Raw genomic sequence first — 27,515 nt, 5'->3', positions numbered from 1 at the left:
ATATTTCGTCTGTGAGGAAGAATTTAAAATTGTTCGTTTCGAGTGACGATAAGCGCCGTGTCAACCTGTTTTATGTGTCGAAGGTGGCAGTTACTTGTGTAGTAGTGTGGTCCGCCTTGCCATTTGGTTCAGTTGGTACGTCTTGTGGCCGAGCGGTTCTAGGTGCTTAAGTCCTGAACCGCGCAGCTGCTACGGTCGCAGGTTCGGATCCTGCCTCGGGCATGGATGTGTGATGTCCTTAGGTTAGTTAGGTTTAAAAAGTTCAAAGTGTAGGGGACTGATGACCTCAGATGTTAAGTCCCATAGTGCTTAGAGCCATTTGAACCTGGCAGTCCGAGCGCCACAATTTGACCCCTTTCAAACTCGATCAGTTGGCTGTAGAAATCACGAATGTTTCTCTGCAGCAAAGTTGCCTGCTTGCTTCATACGTTTGCACTGCACTGAGCCTTCTGGCTGAGCATTCCCTATTAAAGGATAGACACAGATGGCAGTCTGGTAGCTATTACACTACTCTATCCGTTGATGGACGACGTTTAATCCATTATCAGTACATCTAGTATCCCCCCTCCAGATGGAATATGCTGTCATCAGATCAAAGTCGATATCGTCTTTCCAGACTTTTTCTTCGCAGCGTATGAGCCACAATCTAAGGTGAATATATGGAGAAGAATGTCTAATACTTACAAGTTCCATAGTCGCAGTTTGCTCTATTGAGACGATAATTAAAACCTTATGATCCTCCCTCGTCGTGTATCTGAAACACACAGCATGCCTGCAAGATGGTTCTGGACTATGTTGCTTAATTGTCAAGCAGTTGCAGCACGGCGGGATGGCCCACAGTCCAGCTGAAGGAGGTCAGCCGTGAGTGAGACAGAGCAGCAGCAGCGGCAGCAGCAGCGGGCCTGGTCCTGGAGCTGGAACGTGCACGGGGGCGGCCGCAGGATTCCCGAGGGCCGCGGATGAGCGAGCGACGCTACGCGCGCCGGACGAGGCGGATCTTCGCCAAGGACGGCCGGCCGCGGGCCGCGCCGTATAAAAGCACGGCTCCGCCGCCGCCGCCTCAGTCGCTCTCGCACCGGGGCGGACGACACATACGCCCAGCAGTGCCAACGGACGACTCTTCAGCACGAGACACAGGTACGTGCCACGGGACGTCCACTCCCATGCGCTGACTGATCTTCTACTTCGCGATCCAACAGTTATTCTCACGACAGGGGACGTTATGTTGACTCCAAATTTTTAGATTTCCAGAATGCTGTTGACGCCGTTCCTCACAAGTGACTTCTAATTAAATTGCATGCCTATGGACTATCGTCTCAGTTATGTGTCTGGATTCGTGATTTTCTGCCAAAGGGTCACAGTTCGCAGTGACTGACGTAAACAGAGTAAAACACAAGTAGTATCTGTTGCCCTCCAAGGAAATGTTATAGGCCCTCTCTTGTTCCTGATCTACAAAAACGATTTAGGAGACAATCTGACCAACATTTTAGATTATTTCCAGATGATACTGTCATTTACCGTCATGTAAGGTCATCAAATTGTCATAATAAATTGCAAAATAATTTGGACAAGACATCTATACGGTTCAAAAAGTGCCAATTGACTCTAAAAACTCAAAAGAGTGAATTCATCCACATGATCACTAAAAAGAATCCACTAAATTTCAGTTACACGATAAATCACAAAAATCTAAGGGCTGTACACTCAGCTAAATACTTAGGGATTACAATTACGAATACCTTAAATTGGAACGGTCACAAACGCAACACTGCGGGCAAAGCAAACTAAAGATTGCGATTTATTGCCAGAACACTTGGAAAATGTAATAGGCCTACTAAACAGACTGCTTACACTACTCGTGTCCTCCCTCTTCTGGAATACTGCTGTGCGGTGTGGAATCCGCATCACATAGAATTGACAGAGGGCATCGGAAAAGTTCACAAAAGGGCAGGCTCGTACTGTACTGTCGCGAAATAAGATAGAGAGTGCCACGGATACGAAACACGAATTTGAGTGGCAGTCATTAAAACAAAGGTTTTTTTCGCTGCGGATGGACCTTCTCATGAAATTTCAATCATCGACTTTCTCCTCAGAGTGTGAAAATATTTTGCTGGCGTCCACCTACAGAGGGAGAAATGATCATCATGACAAAATAAGAGAAATCAAAGCTGACACGAAAAGATTTAAGTGGTAGTTTTTTCCGCGCGCTGTTAGAGAGTGGAACGATAGAGAAGTGGCTTAAAAGTGGTCCGATGAACCCTCTGCCAGGCACTTAATTGTGAATTGCAGAGTAATCATGTCGATGTAGATGAAGCACGAGAACGGTTAGTCACAAGTGGCAACGGTAACTTTGGGCATCCTCTCTCATATCTGCTCTGTCATGGCTGCTAATGAACTTGGGCCTTCTGGAAAAAATCTAGCAGAAACATTATGATTTCACAAGTGTTCGAAAGAGCCACAAAAAATTCTGCACCACGGCGATTAATTGAAAATCGCAATATTTAGTATTTTCAGCCGCACAGGAAACAAGTAATTTCTTTCGTGTGTGTATCCGTGTGCGCGTGTATGTGTGTGTGCGTGTGTGTGGATAGTCATATTATTATGGTGAATCTGCAATGATGAAAGACGAAGATAACCTCAACCACGAAAAAAGTTGCAGACGAATGAATGACTGGAACTTAAGAATAAACTGAGGACATCAGTTACATGACTGTGTGCTAAATTTGCTGAGACTTGATCGCTGTGATCACTCTGTTACCGATTTCGTCTTTTACTTACCCGTTATTGATTTGTATATGGAAGACTGACAATCCCAGTTAATACATATCTTACAGGTGTAACTGCCAAGGAGTTGGATCATTGCGACAAGTCGATCACTAGATTTGGTATGCGATCACACAGAAATGTCACTCTTTTTCTCTTTTTGTATTAGCGATAACACAATACTTTCTGTCATTTGCTTTACACTATACTGTACGAAGCGGCATTACTCCAGAGGTATGTTACTTTCTGTTTCGCTTGATCTTCTGACCAGATGTATCAAACAATATATCAACTCCAAATTAGTCCAGTATCATACGTCATCATCTCCCGTAGTTTCAGTCTGAGGCGGTATGCCTCTTCTTATTCAACATAGGAGCGTCTTGGATACACTCAGCAAGCTATGTCCATCACGTAGTTTTCTCTTTTTCCAGTTTCACATTCATTTATCTATGGTTATTTCACTGGGTTGTGTTTAGCGCCAGAGACGATAAAGTCCGGAACACCCTTGTTTTGGTACGGAGTCCTACACTGTACCGTCCTCTGACATTAGTATGGTGCCTCAGTGTTATTTCTGGTTAAAAGGAAGAATTACGGGGATTAAACGTACACATAAATAAATATTCGTAAGCTTTATGAGAAATAATTAATTTGCAATTGCATACTAGCGTCTTCTTGTGCTTGCTACACGGCAAGAAAGCTACGGAGCACGAGAAACTACGAAAATGTGTTGTTTTATGTATAAATTAATGTGATATAACATTTGTGAAGTTGGTAACATGCACGCACCGTCAGCAGTAATATCCTATAAAACTAAAATATTTTACAATTTTCCACAAAAAGTTCTCCACGTACCAGTTTTTGGAGACAAAAAGCAATTTAATGCTCGTGGAATATAAATGACGCCCTTGATGTTGGAGAACAAGAATGCCAAACACATCCCATGAAGGATTAAATTTATTATGAATTGGAACGCGGCTTACAACCCTGAGAGACATATCTAATACAATTCGTTTTGGCGCCTACAGGCCGTAGATCATCGGTAGATATCGTTACCTTATCGAAGACAAACTTCAATAGCAACCGAAACATAGTTTTAGTTTCTTATAACTGTAAAATGGTAAGATGTCTTTCAGTTGCGATGGAGCAGTTAATTTTCAAACAACATTGCTCGCTTTAGTACCAGATAATTTACTCTACTGGACTCAGTACGACGTTTTACTGTATCTGCACATGGCTATTGCTAAAAATGCTAAGCTACGTTCGAATCACCAACTGTGTTCAAGCGCGTATGACTCAGAAACACGGGCCGAAATGTTATAGTTTCTTTAGTAGTCTTCAGTTGTTTGTAACACTGGTCATCTCTCTCTGTCGTATTCTCCACAGTACGTGCAGCCATTGAAAAACGGAAATATGACGCTGGGATGACAGTCTGTCACTTCTTTACGAAGATTCGGACTGGAGCCATCATTGTTCCCAACACAGTTAGTATACGCTTATACCTTGGCTTCTGTCACCTACTGTCCCGACGTACGGGAATCTGAACGTAAGTCTCTTGGCTGTCCGTTTTGCGCCGTTGCTTTCTAGGACTGAAGACAGATGTCAGCTGTTAGCATCTCGACGGTCTCTGGTTTCTAAAACTTGTTGCTACGCTTCATCAAGGTGGTCGTATCAGCGATTGGTCCAGTTGTATTGCAACGAATATGTGGAAACTGCTCGCAACGCACTAATTCTGCATTACCTCAAGTATTAGGAAAAATTACATCTCCTCTTTGTCTATGGGCAAGTTACATCTACTCTATTACGATAAATTTTGATAACATGAAATCTTTAAAGTATTAAGGATACAATAATACAAAATTTTCAAGCCCAAATCTATGTCTCTTAGATAATTTTTCCCGAACGTCATACATAAATATCCGCGAGGCTCTCTGTATTTCACTCTTACTGTGGCTTAGAGACAACGCTTTTCAGTACTACTAAAAATAATAAACTACTCGAAATAACAAACTAAAAGAGTTCGTTTATGTCCACCTGTGGTGGAAACTGTACCCATTTGAAAAAACGTGCTGTACTTACACAACCGCTAATGTGATGAAGATGCAGGCTAATGGGTAACTAATAGAATCTTCAGGTCGGTGGATTTGCCTAACACCGTCAATTTCGAAGACACATTCCGTGATGGAGTTTTGCAATAGCTGATTGATCTCATTATGATGAGGAATCAGCTTCTATGTGTCAACGACTTAACGAATTACCTATATAATACGCAGATTACTAGACTGCGTTTTGGACCAAGGCCTCTTTTAGATCTTTTTTAAAGCTACAGACTTTGAAACTTCCCGGTATTTTTAAACTGTGCTGTAACAAGACTCGAACTCATGGCCTTTTCCGTTCGAGGGCAAGTGCTCTGAGAACAGAGCTACTCAGTCACAATCCCTCCTCACAACTTTGCATATGCCAGTACCTCATACCTTACTGAGGTGCTGGCTGTAGTAAAGCTGTGAGGACGAGATCTGAGTAGTGCCTGGCTAGCTCGGTCGATAGAGTATCTGCCTGGAAAAAGCAAAAGTCCCGAGTTCGAGTGTCGGTCCGGCGCACAGGCTTAATACAGGAAGTTTCATATCAGCGTACGCTCCGCTGCTCCGCTTCTGAGTGAAAAATTTAAGTTTACAGACATTTGACTGTAATCAGCAAGTGACATTTTTGAAAACGTATCCACTCTGTGCAGCCGGTGCTAAACATGGTTGTTCAGTTATGACATTTTGGCTGACTTCATTCCGACGTAATCTCGTATTAGCACTATACTTCAGTTACTGAACGATGACATGATGTCGCAAAATATGTTCTTACTCCAAGAAGATTTTCCATAGCCAAATCTAAATTTTTATTGCTTTAAATAACTACTGAGAGTATAAACAACTGTAATGCTACCCATTACCTGCTGGTATCGCCTTTCACACTTCTTTCTTTACGTCAGAGAAACCACAGTACAGTTTTTCATTATTGCAGATGCACGGAATGGATTTCTGTAACGTAACGAGTCATACAACTATTTTCTAGATACAAAACCATAAAATCACAAATAAATGTCTTGCTGAAATTATATGGGTCGTTTTCTATCGTAGCAAAACGAGAATAGTTCTTTCGCTACGAGATAAGAATCAATCGGCATAGAGATATCGGTGGTTGGAATTATCTCTCGATCTTCTGGTCTCTCCATTCTGAAATATAATTCCGATCTGAGACTTTCACTTGAAATAGGCATGAAATATTTAATTTAATTTACTGACATTACTCTACAGATCACTTATCGAGATGCTCCCATTAAAGCTTATCTATTCGTTAGTAATATGGAATGCAGAAGTTATTGCTGGATTCCTTTTCCTCGCAAACCCAAACAACGCTCTGAGGTTATGAATTACTTTAGGACAGTATCAGGTAATCAAAACTTCGGGTCAGTAGCCTTATGCATTAGTTAGTTCGCCACACTTTCATGAAGACACGTTTATGATATCGAAAATAACACGTACAGACGATCCCGCAGTGTTGATGGAGTTCAGACCATACATCGGGCGAAGACAACACGGAGTGCTTCATCAGATCAAAATACGGGAGACATTACTGCATGAAAAAATGCTCACCTGAAGAATGAATTGGTTATTGGGGCTTTTGCTATGAAGTTCACTACTTACATCCATGATTGCTTAGTAGTGAAATAGTATAAGGCTGTCGCTTTTAGCAGAAGACATTTTTATTGTTTTCCACTTTGGGGTGGAGATATTTCAGTTATGCAGTGGCTTTGTTTTATTTGCTTGACAACAACTGGTTGTATGCGTAGTTGTTTGCGTTGGATGGAATAGATGTATTTTCTCTACAGTTAGTCATGTGAAGTTCCTCGTTAAATTTCTTTCAGACGTGCGTATATGTCGAAGTTTCCGCGGTCATTCTAGCGATTGTTCTCGTTCTTTTACAATTTTCGGTGATTCTGTCGTGGGTTAACGCCTGCCTGTTTCGTTATATACTACTTCAGCATATACAGAAATGTACTTTTCTGATATTCTCATAATGAAATTAAAGATTACTTCAGAAATGGTTTACTTGGTATAAAAAGAAGTAGTAGAAGTGGAAAGCAACAGGGATGCACTAAAATTATAATACAATCCTGGAAATGGAAAAAAGAACACATTGACACCGGTGTGTCAGACCCACCATACTTGCTCCGGACACTGCGAGAGGGCTGTACAAGCAATGATCACACGCACGGCACAGCGGACACACCAGGAACCGCGGTGTTGGCCGTCGAATGGCGCTAGCTGCGCAGCATTTGTACACCGCCGCCGTCACTGTCAGCCAGTTTGCCGTGGCATACGGAGCTCCATCGCAGTCTTTAACACTGGTAGCATGCCGCGACAGCGTGGACGTGAACCGTATGTGCAGTTGACGGACTTTGAGCGAGGGCGTATAGTGGGCATGCGGGAGGCCGGGTGGACGTACCGCCGAATTGCTCAACACGTGGGGCGTGAGGTCTCCACAGTACATCGATGTTGTCGCCAGTGGTCGGCGGAAGGTGCACGTGCCCGTCGACCTGGGACCGGACCGCAGAGACGCACGGATGCACGCCAAGACCGTAGGATCCTACGCAGTGCCGTAGGGGACCGCACCGCCACTTCCCAGCAAATTAGGGACACTGTTGCTCCTGGGGTATCGGCGAGGACCATTCGCAACCGTCTCCATGAAGATGGGCTACGGTCCCGCACACCGTTAGGCCGTCTTCCGCTCACGCCCCAACATCGTGCAGCCCGCCTCCAGTGGTGTCGCGACAGGCGTGAATGGAGGGACGAATGGAGACGTGTCGTCTTCAGCGATGAGAGTCGCTTCTGCCTTGGTGCCAATGATGGTCGTATGCGTGTTTGGCGCCGTGCAGGTGAGCCCCACAATCAGGACTGCATACGACCGAGGCACACGGGGTCAACACCCGGCATCATGGTGTGGGGAGCGATCTCCTACACTGGCCGCAGTACACCTCTGGTGATCGTCGAGGGGACACTGAATAGTGCACGGTACATCCAAATCGTCATCGAACCCATCGTTCTACCATTCCTAGACCGGCAAGGGAACTTGCTGTTCCAACAGGACAATGCACGTCCGCATGTATCCCGTGCCACCCAACGTGCTCTAGAAGGTGTTGGCCAGCAAGATCTCCGGATCTGTCCCCCATTGAGCATGTTTGGGACTGGATGAAGCGTCGTCTCACGCGGTCTGCACGTCCAGCACGAACGCTGGTCCAACTGAGGCGTCAGGTGGAAATGGCATGGCAAGCTGTTCCACAGGACTACATCCAGCATCTCTACGATCGTCTCCATGGGAGAATAGCAGCCTGCATTGCTGCGAAAGGTGGATATACACTGTACTGGTGCCGACATTGTGCATGCTCTGTTGCCTGTGTCTATGTGCCTGTGGTTCTGTCAGTGTGATCATGTGATGTATCTGACCCCAGGAATGTGTCAATAAAGTTTCCCCTTCCTGGGACAATGAATTCACGGTGTTCTTATTTCAATTTCCAGGAGTGTATTTCCAAAAAATTATCCAAGTTGTTTCATGTAATACGTATGAAAAGACAACAAATTAGTACCAGGGCTATTCGTTTATTAAGGTCCGATCGGTCGCGAAATGGAAACGACAATGAAAATCAAAAATTCATTTGCAACAGTTAGCTACACCTTCCAGATGCTTTTCTACATTCTCGCCGTTCCAACTGAGACAACTGTCCTGGTGTTCTATCAACTCTCCAATACCATGGTCTACTTGGTCATAGAAGGAAGCCGCCTGTGCATTCCGCCAATTCTTTACGCTGATTTACAGCTCTTTGTCTATACCACAATGCTGTGCTCATAGCCAGCGGCTCGTGTGAACACTGCTCCGAGCTGTATGGTGGGGATCGAACACTTTCCCTCGAAAACTCTGGAGAAGCATCTTCGTTGCCCGCGCAGTGAGCGGTCGAGAATTGTCAGGAAGAAAGGAATGCATTACAGTTACGTTATGGGAGTTGCAAGAAATCAGGCGAACTTCTCAGCAGGCACTATTACTTGGCAGGAGACATTATTTTCTAGGCATCTTTACCGTGCTCACAGCGGACTCAGAAATGAAAAGACCGATGTGATGCTGTCAACGAACATACAAGACACACTGCCCAATACGTCTGTGCAAACCTTCACCGGATTTCCACTGTGGTTTCCATTTCGCGATCGATCGGACCTTAATAAACGAATAGCCCTCGTATGTTAAAGTATGAACAACAGAGAGAGAAAAACTCAATCCTGAAACAACCACTATGTTTTGCCTAATCCATTTCTCAGCGATATCCGTTCTTTCAGAGGTGCTTGTCCAGCTGGGGATATAGGAGAGTTTCTATGAAGTTTGAAAAGTAAGAGAAAGGTACCAGTAGAACTGAAACTGTGAGGGCGGTTCGTGATTTGCACTTGGAGAGGTTAGTTAGTAAAAACATTCTCCATTAAAGGCAAGTTCAGAGTAACAGTCTCTGGTAAGCACACAGCTTCAGCCGATCAAAAAGTTTCAGAACAATGTACACTACACTGCAGACTGAAAATTACTTCTTAAGTTTTAAGATTAAAAAATGCGTTGAAAATGCAATACCTTTTTTATGAAAATAAGCGTTGTATATTTATTATATATTTGTTACGGTGGGCGCAGACTGTTTTCAGGACTACACTTCAGGATTATACTTCAGTTGTGTGTGTTCTAAATGTCGTATATAGAAAGCCAGTTTAAAATGTTCATTTAATTAAGCATTCAAGTACGTTAATGTATGAGAGTAGCGTTTCGTGTTCTACAGCGTTGTATGTGTTTGCAGGATGCGCGCTCTGCTACCCTTGCTGGTGGCAGTGGCCCTAGCGGCGGCCGCGGTGTCGGCGCAAGGCTACGGGCCGCCTCGCAAGTCGCACAAGAAGCCGGTCAGCAGCACCACGCCCGCGCCGCTGCCCTCCAGCCCTGCCCCCGTGCAGCCTCCCAGCGAGGACGAGCTGCAGCAGAACTTGCTGCCCTCTGACTTCGGCCTCAGCAGTAACAATGGCCGTTTCTGGTGGCAGCAGGGGGCCTTCAGTGGTGCCACCGCCTCCTCTAGTTCTGGATCCTTAGCTGGTGAGCACTGTTACCTTTATGCAACACTAGCACATGTGAACGTTCTTGAACGCGCTACTATATGACGAGGATTGTAGGATGACTTAATAATGTGGATGAAATTTGCCCAACCATATTCGACTGGGAGACTTCAATGCTCGGTAGGAACAGAAACTTCGTACCGAGTGAGATGGAGGTCTCGATATTGACTCGCATTCGGGAGGATAATGAACCAAATCCCCATCCGCCCATCCACATTTATGTTTTCTATGGTTTCGTGAAACCTCTACAGGCAAATACTGGGATGGATCTTGCAAAGGGGCCACAATCGATTCTCTCACTCGGTACTGACAGTTTACGCCCAACACCTTTGCCGTTAAAAGGCAAATTCGGGTAAAGTGAATGAAGCTCGTAACCAATAATGAAAACTGAAGTAGAATATTTTAATAACCATAATATGTGAATGGAAGTACTCCACGTGATACACTTCACGCTAGACAGTAGCGACAATTTGACAGTAAAGTGTGGGCTCAAACTGTAGGTGTCGTTTTCTCTAGCAGCACATATTACAGGCCCTATTAGAAGACCTTTATTTATAATATCCTTCCAGACATGCTGCTGAATTATTTCAACAGATAGTAGGAAGCATGTGGTTTCTCCCCAATAAGACTCCAGTACATTTCAACCACATTGTTCGATATGGATGATAGCTACCATGATCAATTAAATGGACAGGTGAGGTAGGGACAGTTCTATAGCCTGCAAGTTTCCTAGATCTGTTCTTGGGGCGCAGGCGCAGGCGCTCCTGTCCTGTGGTGCAGCGTCAAGGCGCAGCCATGGTCTCCGAGCTGATAGTCCATGCTGCTGCAAACGTCGTCGAACTGTTCGCGCAGGTGGTTGCTGTCTTGCAAACGTGGCTGCACGATCCGTTACAGCCATGCGGATAAGATGCCTGTCGTCTGGACTGCTAGTGAATGGGGGCGTTGGGATCCAGCACGGCGTTCCGTATTACCCTCCCAAACCCACCGATTCCATATTCTGCTAACAGTCATTGGATCTCGACCAACGCGAACAGCAATGTAGCGATACGATAAACCGCAATCGTGATTGGCTACAATCCGACCTTTATCAAAGTCGGGAACGTGATGGTACGCTTTTCTCCTCCTTACACGAGGGATCACAACAACGTTTCGCCAGGCAACTGCTGTATGTGTAAGAGAAATCGGTTGGAAACTTTCCTCATGTTAGCACGTTGTAGGTGTCGCCACCGGCGCCAACCTTGTGTGAATGCTCTGTAAAGCTAATCATCTGCATATCACAGCATCTTCTTCCTGTCGGTTAAATTTCGCGTTTTTAGCACGTCATGTTCGTGGTGTAGCAATTTTAATGGTCAGTAGTGTATATAGAAATTTCTTATTCCGCGGCCCAGTCTGAATGAGTGTGACTTCTTGTAATAAGGAGATCGCCGTGGATTGCTTACTGACGCCAGATCTTTCCTCGGCAGGACCAGGATGTGGGCCGGGCTCGGCGTGCTCGCGGCCAGGGCCTGCAGGCACCACGGGCCAGTACGGCGAGTCCTCGCTGCTGCTGCCGGGGTCGCGGCCGGCCTCCGGCTGCGGCGGTGCGTCGGGCGGCGCCTGCGCACAGCCCGGCTTCCCAGGCGCCCCAGGTCAGTACTCAGCGTCACACACAAACACACACACACACACACACATTATTAACGCTTTGTAATACACCGATCAGCCAAAACATTATAACTACTGCCCACCGCGACGTTCGACGCTGCCTGCTGGTGTTGCGGGCACGTGACGCAGTGACGAAAGCGGAACCGAGACGGACGGGGGATCACCCTAGAGAAGATATGAACTCCAAATTGGAAAAATCCATTGAGATAAGCGATTTTGGCAAAGGGCAGATTATTGTTACGCAGAGCCTGTGAACGAGAACCTCGGTGAATCTGGTCGAATATACAAGTGCTACTGTTGCGAGAAAGGTAGAAGAACAGTGAAACTACCACTAGGTGCTAAATGGTTGGAAGTCCACGACTTTTCACAGAATGTCGGGTTCTCAGGCTTGTCTGCTCTGTTCAGTAGGATAGATGGTGATCTGTGATATCTCTGCCGAAATAACACAATGGTGGTGCACGCACGAGTGTTTCGGAGCACACCGTTCGTTGTAGTTGTTGAACATGGAGCTCCGCAGGAGACCACCCCTACGTTTTCAAGTCGACCCAACGATATCGTCAGTTACGATTGCAGTGGGCACGGGCCCATCGGGATTCGACCGTCGACCAAGCGAAACGTGTCGGCTTTACGGGTGAATCACCTATTTGGTCGTCTCCTCAAACGCCGCCATTGAAATGAACGGCGCGTCGAGATGTGCAGCGCGCCACATACGCAGGCTGCAGGGGGCAGTATTATAGTATGGGACACATTCTCCTGCGCTTCCCTGGGACCTGTGATAGTAATCGAAGACACGCTTATAGCTGAAAACCACCTACATCCCTTCATACTTGACGTCGCCGAAGGGGCAGTATAATTGTTCTTGTCGCGCAGCCAGAACCGTGCTACAGTGGTTTCAAGAGCATTGTAATGAACTCACGATGATGTCTCGACGACCAAACTCGCCTGCTCTTAATCCCATGGATCCCATCGGCGCCGCTAACGGGTGCCATCACCGCGTACAAAAATCAGCAGCCCGTTATTAACGCGAATTACATGACCTGTGCGTAGGCATCTAATGCCACATACCTCCACAACCCTACCAATAAAGTGTTCGATCCCTGATACGCAGAATCAATGATGCATTTCGTCCCAAAGACTGTCTAACAAGCTATTAAGCAGGTGGTCATAATCTTTTGGATCATCTATACCTATATTCATCACTGGAGACCCCTGCCTATAAACATGCAATATCGACAACCCATTGAAACGCCATCACCTACCTAAAACCGGTATTAATGGCATTTGTCAATCACTACGATAAACACGTTAGATGTCGCTGTTTCCACTTACACAATCTAGGAAAATTCCAAGCAGTAGATACAAAGATCAGATGTACTGGTTACTTGTTAACTGTCACGGCTCATCAATGACGGAATCCCAGATCAATTCTAACACTTCGTCTCAGCTGAGCCGCGCGGGATTAGCCAAGCGGTCCGAGGCGCTGGAGTCATGGACTGTGCGGCTGGTCCCGGCGAAGGTTCGAGTCCTCCCTCGGGCATGGATGTGTGTGTTTGTCCTAAGGATAATTTAGGTTAAGTAGTGTGTAAGCTTCGGGACTGATGACCTTAGCAGTTAAGTCCTATAAGATTTCACACACATTTGAACTTCTTTTTTTTGTCTCAGTTTAACACAAGAGAAGAGATGATGCGGTGCCAATCGCATCGTCATAAATATTCCTTACCACGTTTCAAGAGTTGTTATCCTGTTGTAAACAGATCCACGAATGACTTGTGCCCAAATTGTCACATAGCGACATCTCTGTCAGTCATGAGGTATCGACTGCTGCTTCGCCATGCATTATAGTCATACAAGTCGTTCCTTATTTTTTTGTCATATCATTTACCATCCTTCTATTAGGTCGACTTCTCGGCCTTTTCTTATCACTTGGATTTCAGGAACAAATTTCTTTGATTCCACTCTATCCACTGGCTTCATTAAATACCATGACGATTTCAATTTCATTTTCATTCCAAACGTGTTCAAATGCACCCTGTTTCCTCATCAGTTTGTTTGATAAGTTGGTAGCAAGGCGTATTCATGTGGTACCATATACCTACTGTTACTGGATGAAACATCCATGTTACGAAATGACTAATCTGTTTCGCGGTTTTAGTTCCAGGTTGCCTATGTAATGGCTTCCAGCGGTAACAAATTGATTTCAAATATTTCATACAGCTGCTGACCAAATTTAAAATACTCCTACAATCTACCCATTAGCAGAGATAATCTTGTGTTGAAGGGGTAACATAGTAAGACACCCATTACATTAGGGATTGTGCTTAGGTCTCATGCTGCATTTGAGAATGAGAGCACTTCGCGACTTCCAGCAAAATTTGCAGATAATTTCAAGTCTTTACGATACATCCACCAAAATCTAGTGAAAGTTACAAGTTTGTGTCATACAGTAAACCTTCATCAAGCATAACGTCTTTGCTAATAACTCTATCCGCAGCACATTTTGCAGACATTATCCACATTATCACTGAATGTACTTGCTGAGCTATAACATCGTACCATTCGTAGTTCAGGAGATATGACGTCATAAACTTTGAGATACATCAAAAACTAGCTATTTCTTAAAACAGAGTGCAAATTTCCCAGACTGTACTCAGGAAGACGATTGAGTCTGTTTTACACATGAAATTTCTATTATTTGAAGATTTTAAGATTACAAATCAAGTACATATTGGAGCTACGCCACCGCAGTACAACAGTTTTTCTCGGTGTATCAGGCACGACGGGAGCGTTTGGCGAGACGGGCCTGGGAAGCTACCCGCAGCCGGGCGCTCCAGGCACCACGGGGGCGCTGGGGGAGACCAGCCTGCAGGGCAACCCCTTCCTGAGCGGTCTCCTGCCAGGGGGCGGCTCCGGAGTTGGCGGCGGCACGGTCCCCTGCAAGACCAGGAGCGGACACGCCTGCGTCCAGAAGACCCTCTGCAGCAACGGCAAGGTGCTGCCTGGCGTCAAGATCAACACCTACACGGTGAGTGCTTGCCACCGTCTCAGTCTGCCCAGTCTCTTCCTCCATTATTCTCAGTCTTTACCCTTTCTGGCCCGACAGCTTGCCTCAGCACTTCAAGAGGGAAAAGGCCGTGTCTTTTCCAAAGGAACCATCCTGGCATTTACCTTAAGCCAAATAGGGAAACCACCACCCGCCAGAGTAGCCGAGGGCGGTAACGCGCTCCTTCCTGGGCTCGGGTAGGCGCGCCGGCCCCGGATCGAATCCACCCGGCAGTGTGCCGGCCAGCCTGGATGTGGCTTTTAGGCGGTTTTCCACATCCTACTAGGTGAATACAAGGCTGGTCCCCACGTCTCGCCTCGGTTCCACGACTCGCAGACATTTGAAACACATTCGCACTATTTCACGATTTACACTACTTCTGTCCCAGGGGGTATAGGGTGGAGGAAGGAAGGGCATCCGGCCACCACTTAAAATTAACCATGCCAATTCCGTACCTCACCCTGCCGACCATGCGCACAATGCGGGATAAAGGCGGCAGCAAAAGAAAGAAAGAAAAAGGTAAACCACCGAAAATCTGACGGGAATATGAGCTCCCAAATTCGAGCCGCGTGCCACCCAGTCAGGAACAGAAGGTGCTACCTTAGTGAGGTCACTGTTCACTGCCGTTCACGGAATAGGTATCCGTCACTGGTGTACCGAAGCGCAGCCAACACTGCATCGGATGGCACTATACAGGGCCTGCTTTCTGGCTCCACCTCTCTACGAAAAGCCTCGAGTAGGCTGCTTCGTTCCACGAGTCTCTCACAGATCTCCTATTTGCTTCCACACTAGACAACATACTTACCTCTATCATATGCCTGGTTGCATAAGGTAAGGTGAAAAAGAAATGGAAGAATTCTTAGTCTTCAGTACAACTTTTCCCGAGTTTGTGGCTGGCCGGAGTGGCCGTGCGGTTCTAGGCGCTACTGTCTGGAACCGAGCGACCGCTACGGTCCCAAGTTCGAATCCTGCCTCGGGCATGGATGGATTTGTGTGATGTTCTTATGTTCGTTAGATTTAATTAGTTCTAAGTTCTAGGTGGCTGATGACCTCAGAAGTTAAGTCGCATAGTGCTCAGAGCCATTTGAATCCGAGTTTGTGACCGCGCCTCCATGTAAAGCAGACTGAAAACATGAATTGCATCGTCTCGGCTGCCAAAAGTAGACGGTCTACAAGCCGACAGCGCTCTAGTGGCTGCCACACTACATACGTGTCGAAGGCCCATACCCATTGTGTTGTTCCAACCGGCATAGAACACCGAGGTAGCAAAATACTACTTCACTTTGTTATTTTCGTCCTCATTCGCCGAAACTATCCAACAGGATCATGTCACCCAATACTAAAATAGACGTCTCCGAAAAATTGAGTCTAGAAGCAGTCCTCATCGCGGCACTAGCACAGTATTAAATACATGCACTGAGAGAGACCACTTGCAACCAGGGCAGAAACGTCGGTCTACATGACATGACACCATCACATATGCAGAAAAGTATAGGACGTCGTAAACTTATCTTTAAAACTGTAGACTCTAATAACTATAAAACAATATTTCATAGTAACAATAGTTTTTCAACATGTGACAAAATAACTCACAAACAAATGAAACGGTATGGGTCCAGAGAAGTTTTAAAGCCTCAGACATCTATGATGAACATATGCAGACTAAATCGACGAATGAAAATTTGTACCAAGGCCGGGATTCGAAGCCAGCTCTCCTCCTCACTAGGCTCCAGCGCTAACCCCTACGCCAAACTGGCACAGTGGCTTTTGCACAATTGCACGGACTACCCTAACATTCCTCCCCCCTCAGTCCAAATTTCCATTCACTCCTCGGCCATCTTGGTATTCCCTCAAACTCGAACTGCATTGCAGAAGCTTTCCAACCGTATTGAATCAGCGCTTCAGCAGCGAACGAAATGGAGGATCCTTCCTGAAACTCAAGCATAGCGCTTCAGATTGCATATATACTTCGATGTCTGAGTCTTCGAAGTCTCTGGAACCATGTAATTTCATTTGATTATACTACCTATGCCTGTGTTTAAGCAGGATCCCCTGTTTCTTTTTATTTTGAGGTGCTATACCAATACAATTGGAGAGTCTCTGGAATGCAGTTCAAGTTTAGAGGGTATAACAAAAGGGTTGAGATGTGAATGGAAATTTGGATTGATTTTGCAAAAACAGATATAATGTCTTTTGGGACAACAGCAATCAGTGAAATTATAATGTTACTTAAAAACCGTCTTGATTGCAAATATTTTTATTCATATGACCGGTTTCGGTTCATTCAGAACCATCTTCAGATCTGATATTTCAGTTACAGGAGTAACCCGTCCAAATCCAGCAGTTTTCACATGTGACGTAGCATGTGAAAACTGCTGGATTTGGACGGGTTACTCCTGTAACTGAAATATCAGATCTGAAGATGGTTCTGAATGAACCGAAACCGGTCATATGAATAAAAATATCTGCAATCAAGACGGTTTTTAAGTAACATTGTAATTTGGATTGAGGAGGAAGGCATGCTAGGGTAATCCACGAAATTGTGCAAAGGTACTGTTCCAGGGTGGCGTAGTGGATAGCGCATCCTTAGTGCGCTGGAGATCTGGGTTCGAATCCCAGGCTCGGTACAAATTTTCATTCGTCGCTTCAGTCTGCATACATGCATCAAATTTCATAAAGTTGATATACGTCAATGTGTGCACTACTACTAATATGGACACCCTCCGGGCGACATTTCATTTCCCATGCACGCTCTAGGAACGCCAAGGCGATATGCTCAAACGCAATTGAAGTCGAGTAGGTCTGTAACTTGGTTCGATACATCTGATCCTTTAGAAAACGCCATAAAAAGAAGTCTCTTCGTGAGAGGTGATCGAGGCCGTCCCAAGTGGGACTATCTCGTCCAGTCCATCGATCTGGAAACTTTTCGTTCATAAACTGGCGGAAAATTAGGGACCAGCAAAGTGGTGCCCCATCCTGCTCAAAGATGACGTCAGCTTGCAGGTATTCGAAACGTAGCTCTGCAAACGGTAGACTTTCGAATAGAATGGACTAATGATGTAATTGTACATTACTTCGCACCACACACTGACCGTAGACCAGTCTCTTCCCACTTCACAAGTAACATGAGGACACTATGATAACCATTTGCGAACGGTATGATGATTCAGTTTGCGAAATACACAAAGAGTTCACTCATTAGAGAAACAAATCTTTACCAAAAATTCATAGATTTCGTAATCGTGACTGGCATGTCCACAGCATTCTGTTGGCGCCGATGTTTATCCATAGACTTTAGTACCAGAAGCGGCTGCATATTGTAGGTATAAAGACATAACATGTTATGAAAGACTGTGCACTGTCGATTACGGCATTTCCAACTCTCTGGCGGGACTCTTTGCAAATGGAGTCCGAAAGATGTGGGTTCCCCGTTTATGGGGAACACGACCTGTTTCCACAAATGACGTATGCCAAGCCCAAATAGGTGATTGGTACGGTGGTTCGAAAGTATCCTTGCACTTCTACATCTACATCTATACTACGCAAACTCTATTGAATTCATTTGGGTACAGAGCTTCGTCTCTAAGGAAGAGGCTACACTCTGAGATTTCTTCTGAGGCTTTTACATTTTCGTCAGAACTGTGGTACCTGGAAAGTAAATAAAAATACTTAATTAGTTATCTTGTCACATGTTGAAAACCAGTTGTTCCTGTATAGTATAGTTTTGAAGTTATTTAAGATGTAAAGTTATGGAGCTAATGTATGGACACTCTGCATTACTGAAGTACTGGAAAGGACAACAGTCGCGGAAGCCTAGGCTCACACGTAGATTCTGCTTTCACGAGACGTCGTAGTGAGACGCTGTAAGAGCTTCCGCGCATAGATAATGTAATGTGACCTTCACCGATGGAAAGGTAGGAGCGAATACACTGGTGGCAGTCAGTGTGCCTTATCGCAGGCGCGAACAGCGCCGGCGTGCATCCAAACGGGCGCGTCAGATGCAAAACACGGCAGCTCGTTAGTCGGTCTTAGCATCTGGGCTCCGTGCCGCGGGCTCCTTAATGAGGAAGCACCGGGCCCTTGGCCGTGGCGGCCCCTCCGGGAAACCCGTGCGACGCGGCGGCGGCGGGGCTCATTTGACCCGCTCGGCACGCACGCGGCGCGCTCGGAGACTCACAACCAGCCCGTGCCGAGGTCAGGCCGTAATAACTGCCCGATGATACGGCTCCACACCTGCCGCCAGCCAACTCCCCAGCTTGCGTAACGAGCAGCCAAGTCTTCCGCAGTTCCGCGCCGGAAGCAGAGTTGCCAGAAACTCCTCTAAGGACACATTAATAATGTCTTTCTCTTTGATAAACAGTTCTAAATCCAAAACCATGTGGCGCGGGAGTAGCTGAGCGGTCTAGGGCGCTGCAGTCATGGACTGTGCGGCTCGTCCCGGCGGAGGTTCGAGTCCTCCCTCGGGCATGGGTGTGTGTGTTTGTTCAAAATGACTCTCGGCACTATGGGACTTCATTCCTGAGGTCATCAGTCCTCTAGAAATTAGAACTAATTAAACCTAACTAACCTAAGGGCACCACACACATCCATGCCCGAGGCAGGATTCGAACCTGCGACCGTAGCGGTCGCGCGGTTCCAGACTGTAGCGCCTACAACCTCTCGGCCACACCGTTCGGCTGTGTCTGTTTGTATTAGCATAATTTAGGTTAAGTAGTGGGTAAGCTTAGGGACTGATGACCTTATCAGTTAAGTCTCATAAGATTTCACACGCATTTGAACATTTTTTTTTCGCCAATACTGGAGCAGATATTGTGGTGCACTGATGCCAACATCGTTAAATCCCAAATATCTCTTCTGTGGTTCATGGAAAGAGTACATCCTACTGTTGGCTTCCCATTGGTCGAGTGCGATCGTTTAGGTCAGTGACCCTCTTGGTGCTAGTGGAGGAAGTAGACTATATAGCACCATCAAAATTCACCTTCTCTCTTCCTTTGGACAATCACTCATAACACAGCAGTACAGCGTTCAGTGATTCGCACGAAGCAAAAATGCGGTTGATACACGTCGCTTAAACTACTCCAATATTTCATTATGGTCCATGAACACTTTAAAGTTTGATATTGAAATCGCACGGAAATAATACTTAAGAGGAGTAGTTGATGAGGTCTTACGAGCCGTAGCACAACCTGATGTTGAGGGAGTATTGAAGAGGAATTCAAATACGTCGTTTTCAAAGAAACCATCCACAAATATGCCTTAAGTGAGTTTCGGACAGTTTGAATAACCTCATTCTGGATTGCCAGACGAGGATTTGAATCCCCCTCATCCCTCTCTTACCCACTTCGACACTGCACTCGATGAATGCTGATTACATCATCCGTGTTTGAACTATTGACTATCTACAGCATGTTTCTCCTCTTGCGGCTTGAACACTGTAATCAGTATTAGCTAGAAAATATTCCAGAGGTGTTTTGTAATACACTTACTGCAATTCCTGGCTGTGAAAGGATTTCCTGGTCTTGATAGGATAAGACATGTGCATTAACGTAATAGCTTGTTTACCAAATTCCAGCATGCTTGAGTAAACGGTTCAAATGGCTCTGAGCGCTATGGGACTTAACATTATGGTCATCAGTCCCCTAGAACTTAGAACTACTTAAACCTAACTAACCTAAGGACATCACATACATCCATGCCCGAGGCAGGATTCGAACCTGCGACCGTAGCATTCGCGCGGTTCGGGACTGAGCGCCTTAACCGCGAGACCACTGCGTCCGGCTCATGTTTGAGTAGCTTGGAACAGCAACTTCTGTGTGCACTAGAAATGTTCATTGCACATCTTTGACATCTTCGGAAATGCCATTTTCGACTATGTTATGATGATTTAAAAATGAGACTTGGCCCGAAACTACTCAACGAATGAATAAAAAGCAAAAATTTGCAACTTTGACTGGTTTTTCGTTGTAATGTAATAGCTTGTGTTCACTAGTTGCGCCGTGTTACAGTTACGATTATGGTTTTGATCCCACAGCATAGCGACGTTTTCTTTACATCCCTCAGTCACGAAAAAGAATGATTCTGTGCTCCTCAACCTCTGGTATCAGACCTCTCATTAAACAATGCAAACAAATTATAAAGCCAATGACTGAGCATTTGCTATAACAAATCTATTCTGATTTCTACCTACAGTAAAATTAACAATAGAAGAAACCTATTTTGCGCCACGTAGAAAGATGCTACTTCTTCCTGCGAGGTGGAGTTTTGTGATCGAAGAAGCAATTCCTCGCGGGTCACGGAACTATACAAATCTTTGTTTGGTGGAAGCCACATCAGTGGCATCCTTCCCAGCTACCATGACAGGTCCTTAAGGCCGACTTGAGGCACAACACTTGTAGATGGCCGATGGTCGCTCACAAACGCCACAACACTCAGGAAGATATTACATTCGATTCCCCTTTCTCTACAGATAATTGCAAACCCTTGTTTACCAACTCATCTTACCTCAATATTATAGCTTCTCCAAAGCACACGTTGTCTTCTAATGACCGGTCCGTTGTTAAAAAGAGAATGGTAATGCATTTACTGGAGAAGTACTGACAACTCGGAGTCATCGTGGCTCTAGAGTGCTACCGCTAAACCTTCGAGCGAAGTATGAAGGCCAGGATGTGTCAGACTGTACGTGTCCGCAGCAATTATCGATGGCTCACGGGCTTGAAGTGGAAGTAACTTGAAATTATACCTCTCTTATAAAAACTTAGCTCCGTGGGCACGCAGACGTTCAGTACATTGTAACTCTAAGCCTTAGTAAAATACGTTGAATGTTCTTCACCTCCGGATTGTTTAGATAGCACTTGATAAATTCCGCTTTGGGTAACAGTAATGTTTATAATTGTTTCGTATAGCTTCTCTTCCGTGTTACATTATTGCATTTCTATTCCGTGTTTAATAGTTCCAGTCTGCAGTGGGTTTTCTATTGGACGGTTGGTTGGTGCGTATTCCAATTAAGTTTTATATCGCTCGGTAGTCCGAGGCACTTGAGTATTTCAGTTATGTGAATCGAACAGTTTTCCATTGTGATGTCATCTTGTTAATTCGAAAATTTAGATTAGTAAATTGATTGTATTTATGGATATTATATATTTCATTGCGGCAGTTAAAACCTTATTTCTACTGTCAGTACCACCGTAGAAATATTACTTTTGTAAATCACTTTCAGCATTAGTGAATAGTTATGATGGTCATTGCAAAGAAACACGGCAAGAAGATACATCTTCCTGAAGTTTATTTGTCTCAAGAAGCGTTTAGAGTTTTCACCCGACTTCAACTGGTGCAATACAGAACAAGAGGGTGATTGCGGTAGTTTTTCAAGTCGTTTAATACGCCGCAGTAAAGCTCAGTCAAAATTATTACGGATAGGTTAAGTATGATGGCCTCTGCGCCTTCTAATTCTAATACAACGCAATTGCTCAACGTCTATAGCTGCTTACACTTGTAGATAGACAGGAAAACAATCACGCATTCTATTTACGATTCATAATGCACGCCGACAGTGCATCTCCTGCAGGAACGGAGCTGAAATGCCAAGGTTGCACGACAGGAGACGTTTATGTACGTCGCTGTGTGTGGTCACTGCTTAAGGTAGCAGCACACACTCACTTGGCTGCCACGCTTGCCTTCTTCATATTTCTTCTTATTACGTTTTTGCAAGAACGTGCTGTTGTATCATCAGTTCACAAGCCATGTCTACCAATACATGCACTGCTTATGGCTATAAGTGATTAACGTTTCTGTTTTTCCTGAAGTGTCTACAAGCGGCTGGGCGACTGCAACAAAGTCCTCTAGTCCCAAAACTCCCAGAGTCCTAACCCAGTAAAAGGTGTGTGAGACAACCTCGATCATCGTGATCATCTTGTTCTACATGACTATATGTTGTGCCGTGTATTAGGATTTCTTCCAGTTCCTTTTATAGATGTGACGTAGGAAGATGAGTGTTTATACGAGACTGTCAGAGTTGTTATTTGCATGGATTTATCTGCACGGTCACAAGGCTGAAAAATATTTTCTCTTCCGAAAGATTTCTTGAGGTTTTCTGGGTAGGTTCTTGTGTCGATGTGTGGTGCATTTGTTACAGTGTCTGCCAATCATACTTTCTGACATTTCTGTTACCCACCCTCGCCAGTCAAACAAGTTGCACAGTCCTTTTTTTTTTTTTATTATGATGATGTTTGGTTTGTGGGGCGTCCAACTGCGCGGTCATCAGGGCCAGTACAAAGTCCCAAGTTTTCCACGGTTAAACTTTTTACACAGCCCAATTTAGCCACTGTCACGAATGCTCATGAGGAGGAGGAGGACAACACAAACACCCAGTCACCGGGTTGAGAAAATCCGCAACCCGGCCGGGAATCGAACCCGGAGCGCCGTGAGGCCTTGTTTGTATACTCTCCATGTCCACACAGAAGTCCATACGATTGAGAAGCGCTCAAAAAGAGGTATTTCAAATGTTTGGTGTGCAATAACTGTTGTAGACTCACGGCAATTTCGTAGCATTCCGTCAGTGAACCGAAGCCAGCTATTTGCTTTATCAACAGCTGAGCCTATGTGGTTTCTCCAGTTCATACCGCGTGGTTATAATTACAGTGCAGCTATTGACGGAGGTCCAGTGTGGACAGTAACCATCCACCGAAACTTGGTAGATGTGATAATGCGTTGAAGTGCAATCGCTGGAGAAAATTAGCCGCCGGGCGTAGTGACCGAGCAGTTCTAGGCGCTTCAGTCTGGAAGGGCATGGATGTGTGTGATGTCCGTAGGTTAGGTATGTTTACGTAGTTCTAGGGGACTCATGAACTCAGATGTTAAGTTCCATAGTGCTCAGAACCATTTGAACCATTTTTTGTCGACGTCCCCATTGCTGCTATTGAACAAACAGCGTAAGTAGCAGCTAATAATGAAATCAATATTATGCCTTTCTCACTAGTTTAACCTTTCCTTCCCACGTCCCGATCTAATACCCTACATATGAAAGAATTTCTATACGCCTCTCGTGCATTCACAGCGCCAGATGTGGCCAAATTTGGACAATTTTTTTTTCAGCGTAAATCGGTTCCGCATTGACGCATTAGATTATCTACCAAGATTCACTGCCATGTGATAATTACAGCCCACACTACACCTTTGTGAGTAGCTTCACTCTAATTATAACCACCCGATGTAACAATAAATAATCCCAGTGTGGTTGGTTTGCTGTTGGTTTCCTTCGACTGTTATGAAGTGTCAAGTGTGTTCCCGTGTCATGTGGATGACCGTGATGAGATAGTACGCAGTGTAATGTTGGGTTTTTGTTGTTATGGATGCAGGGAAGGGAGAGGATGAAACCCGGTGCCAGTACATAGCCTACTCCTCTCGAAGGAAACTAGAGGCGCCACCGTACCTAACGTCCACATCCGACAGGCGGATCACCCTCAAGAATGTCACATGCCATCACTTCATCAGACACTGCAGAGAGGTTTGCAGTTTAATTCATAACATTAGCGCAAATACTGCTGATTCGAAACTTTACCACCTCTCCTCCACTTCAGCGAAATGAAAATTTCATTCAGTAGCAGAATTCGAACCATCTTACCTCCAAGACACAGGCATGCATTAGTGACCGTTAATTTTTCTCTTTCATCTCATTTTGTTCGTTATTGTTCAGGGTGTTCGTCTCCTGACACCCTTTGAAGTTTAGTGTTGATCCATTCACTCAGGTTTTTTTTATTACATAGGGCAGCTAACCCTCTAACCGAATACCCTAAGCTACCGTGCTGACGCGACTTGGGCTGCGGAAGCGGATTCTACTGCCCACACCTGCTCACTACTACTCCCAAATATTTGTATGACATGACAGAGTGTAGCTGTGACTAATTAATCCTGTAATCAAATACGGGGGTTGGAACTTATATAGTGGCAACTATTTATTCGCAACTGGGACAAAAGAGTTAAATGTTTGCACCTGTTACTGTCCTTCAAAGTAGTCACCAGCGCTGTGTAGAAACCGTTGCCAGCTATGTAGAAGGTGTAGTATACCGCTAGCAGAGCCTGTTCTGTTGATGGCGCGAATGGAGTGCTCTGTAGTCTGTCGAATCTCTGGAACTGTTCTGAAGCGAATGCCACGAAGTGGTTGCTTCATCTCCGGAATCACAAGGACTTAAGTCCGGGGAATATGGTGGATGGTACAGCACTTCTCAGTCCCATCGACCGAACAGAGAAGCCACAGCTTGCGCTGTATGTGCCCGGGCATTGTCGTGCAAAATGACGGGTGGGTTGCGCAGAAAGTGTCGGCGCTTCTTTCGCAAAGCTGGGCGCAGATGATGCTCCAAAAATGAACAGTAGTACTGTGCATTGACGGTCTGCCGTGGAGGAACGTAATGCGTTGGGATAACGCCATCACAGTCGTACACGAGAATCACCATAGCTTTAGACCGCTCCATTCGCACGGCAACGGGTTCTACACAACGCTGGTGGCTACTTTGAAGGATAGTAACAGGTGCAAACATGTAACTCTTTTGTATCGGTTGTGAATAAATAGTTTCCACTATTTAAGTTCAAACCCACGTAATACTCCGCTTTAAAGCCCGACTTTACATGTCTCGACATTAAGAGATATTTGGAAGTTTTTGCTCCAAAGTGATACGGCTTTTCGAAATTTAACTGGATATTACGAAAAAATTTTCTCCACAGATTCTGTGAAAATTATAACGCTGCATCTATCTCTACCCACTAAGTCAGTAATGTATGCCAGACATATGGTGAACAGTAATTGTGCTGCTATACTTCTCTGGGTCACATCATATTTTCATTAAAAATCTACAGATGAGCCTCCATCCAGGATAGAACGCTATGTCCTGTCCGCCAAAAAGTTTTCGGTCCAGTGGCAGATCTGCTAAGATATTTCGTAGCAACGTGGTAGTTGCGAGAACTTCTGTCGCCCATTCAACAGGCGTGAGTAGCGCTGCAGACATCCGTAGCTCAAGATATTCGTGAAGACTTATCGGTGTCTTAAGACCAGCTAGCCTAGCTGTCGTTCAACAACACAAGCACAGTAAGTCGTCAGGGTATGTGGTAAGTCGTCTATGATGTTCAACGGCAAAGCGGCGTGAGAATATAAAAAGCGCTAGGAAAGAAGGAAAACGAGACAGGAGATGGGAGCCGCTAGGTGAGTGGGAGGCAGGCGCCTCTGCGGTTGCTGTCTCGGGCGTGTCGTGTGTGCAGAGGACAGGTCATCCTCTCGCAGACACATCCGGTTCGCCTACGCCGGCGGAGCTTCGCGCCAGCTCTGATGGCCCAACATAAAAACCGGATTGCCTCAAGAGCGCAGCACCCGCTCTGGGAAGATCCGCGTGCAAGGACGCCTCCCGCGACCCCACACCGGGCCGAGCGTGACGTCACCGCCGCCGTCGGGCTATTAGCGCCCCACGTAACAGCCTGACCGGTACCCGGTGCCCACGCAGTCAACATCCGCGCCGCGGCGTCGACGCTATCCGCACCCGTCCACAAACACCCCCATTCGTCTGCCGAATACGTCTTTGGCCTAGCGAACAGTAAAGTGCATGCAACATAAATACAACCTCTGCTTGCGTCTTGGTGTCTTTATTTAGTGTTACACAGTCCATAAAATTCTGCTACCTTTTCTAAAACTCATAACTTTTAAACTATTAGAGACAGGGAATCGTGCTTTGCTGTAAAATATTTAGCACCTCTCAAAGTCTTTTTTTTTTTCATTAGGCCAGAATTTTTGTGTGCGCCCTACTCGACGCTTCCTGAACATCGAGGCGATATTCGAATTCTGTTGTACAAGTCAGTATCAACAGCATCAACAGCTCTGATTGCTTCACTGATTCTTTTACGAATGATAGCAATGCCATTGACTCGCTATGTGTACACACAATCCTTGGTGTAACCTCACAAAAAGAAATCTAATGGTGTGGCATCAGAAGAGCTTGGGGCCCGTGCGATGAGACCGTCACGACACAGCATGTCTCTTTCAAATTTTTTCACCACCTTATAATGCTTGTTTTTGGCAGTGGTGCCCTCCCATATTAGCGTCGATACTTCTGCACTACCACCGTCATACGTTCGGATTCTGCATACCATATGAAACATTGCGCCTTCCCTTGGTCTGTCGCTATTTTGTTGCACTCCATGCCAAATCTGCAGCAAAAAAAACAAAGGAAAAAACTCGAGGGCTTTTACATGATTCACAACAAGCTACGATCCCATATCTCTAATAGTTCCCAAGAAATGATTTCTTGAAATGCCAATGAGACTTTTGAACAACCTGTACTATATTCCTGGCGGTTTCTCCATGAAGCAGACAATGAGGTGACAAAAGTCATGGGACATCACCTAATATTGTATCGGACCTCCTTTTGCTAGGCGTAGTGAAGCAGCTCTTTGTGACATGGCCCCTGCACAAATACTGAGCTATACTGCCTTATAGCCGTCCAAAATTGCGAAAGTATTCCGGTGCAGGATTGTTGCAAGCCCCCTGCAGAAACACTGATCTATGGTGCCTTACAGCTGTCCAGAATTGTGAACGTATTACCGGTGCAGGATATTGTGCAAGAACCGACCTCTCGATCGTGTCCCATTAACGTTCAATGGCATTCATGTAGGGAGATCTGGGTGGCCGAACCATTGGCTCGAATTGTCCAGAATTTTCTTCAAACCAATCGCAAACAACTGTGGCGTGGTGACATGGTGTGTTTTCGACATGAAATTTCCACTGTCTTTTGCTGCGAATAGTCTCCAAGTAGTCAAACATAACAATTTCCAGTCAATGATCGGTTCAGTGGGACCAGAGGACCCAGTCCATTCTATGTAAGCATAGACCACCACCAGCTTGCGCAGTGCCT

General features: G+C 45.5%; 1 protein-coding gene across 1 annotated transcript in view; it reads left to right on the top strand.

The window, feature by feature from the left end:
- The first annotated feature begins 1,066 nt into the window (after positions 1 to 1,066).
- Positions 1,067 to 27,515, top strand: part of LOC126283987 (collagen alpha-2(IV) chain-like) — a 59,540-nt gene continuing 33,091 nt past the window's right edge. The window contains exons 1-4 of the mRNA XM_049982479.1: positions 1,067 to 1,137; positions 9,635 to 9,921; positions 11,405 to 11,569; positions 14,357 to 14,607. Of these exons, the coding sequence (XP_049838436.1) occupies positions 9,636 to 9,921; positions 11,405 to 11,569; positions 14,357 to 14,607 (702 nt within the window). The 5' untranslated portion in view covers positions 1,067 to 1,137; position 9,635. The remainder of the gene's footprint in view (positions 1,138 to 9,634; positions 9,922 to 11,404; positions 11,570 to 14,356; positions 14,608 to 27,515) is intronic.

This window comes from Schistocerca gregaria, chromosome 8, assembly GCF_023897955.1.
Source record: "Schistocerca gregaria isolate iqSchGreg1 chromosome 8, iqSchGreg1.2, whole genome shotgun sequence".
NCBI lineage: Eukaryota > Metazoa > Arthropoda > Insecta > Orthoptera > Acrididae > Schistocerca > Schistocerca gregaria.
This window is presented reverse-complemented; position numbering and strand designations above follow the sequence as displayed.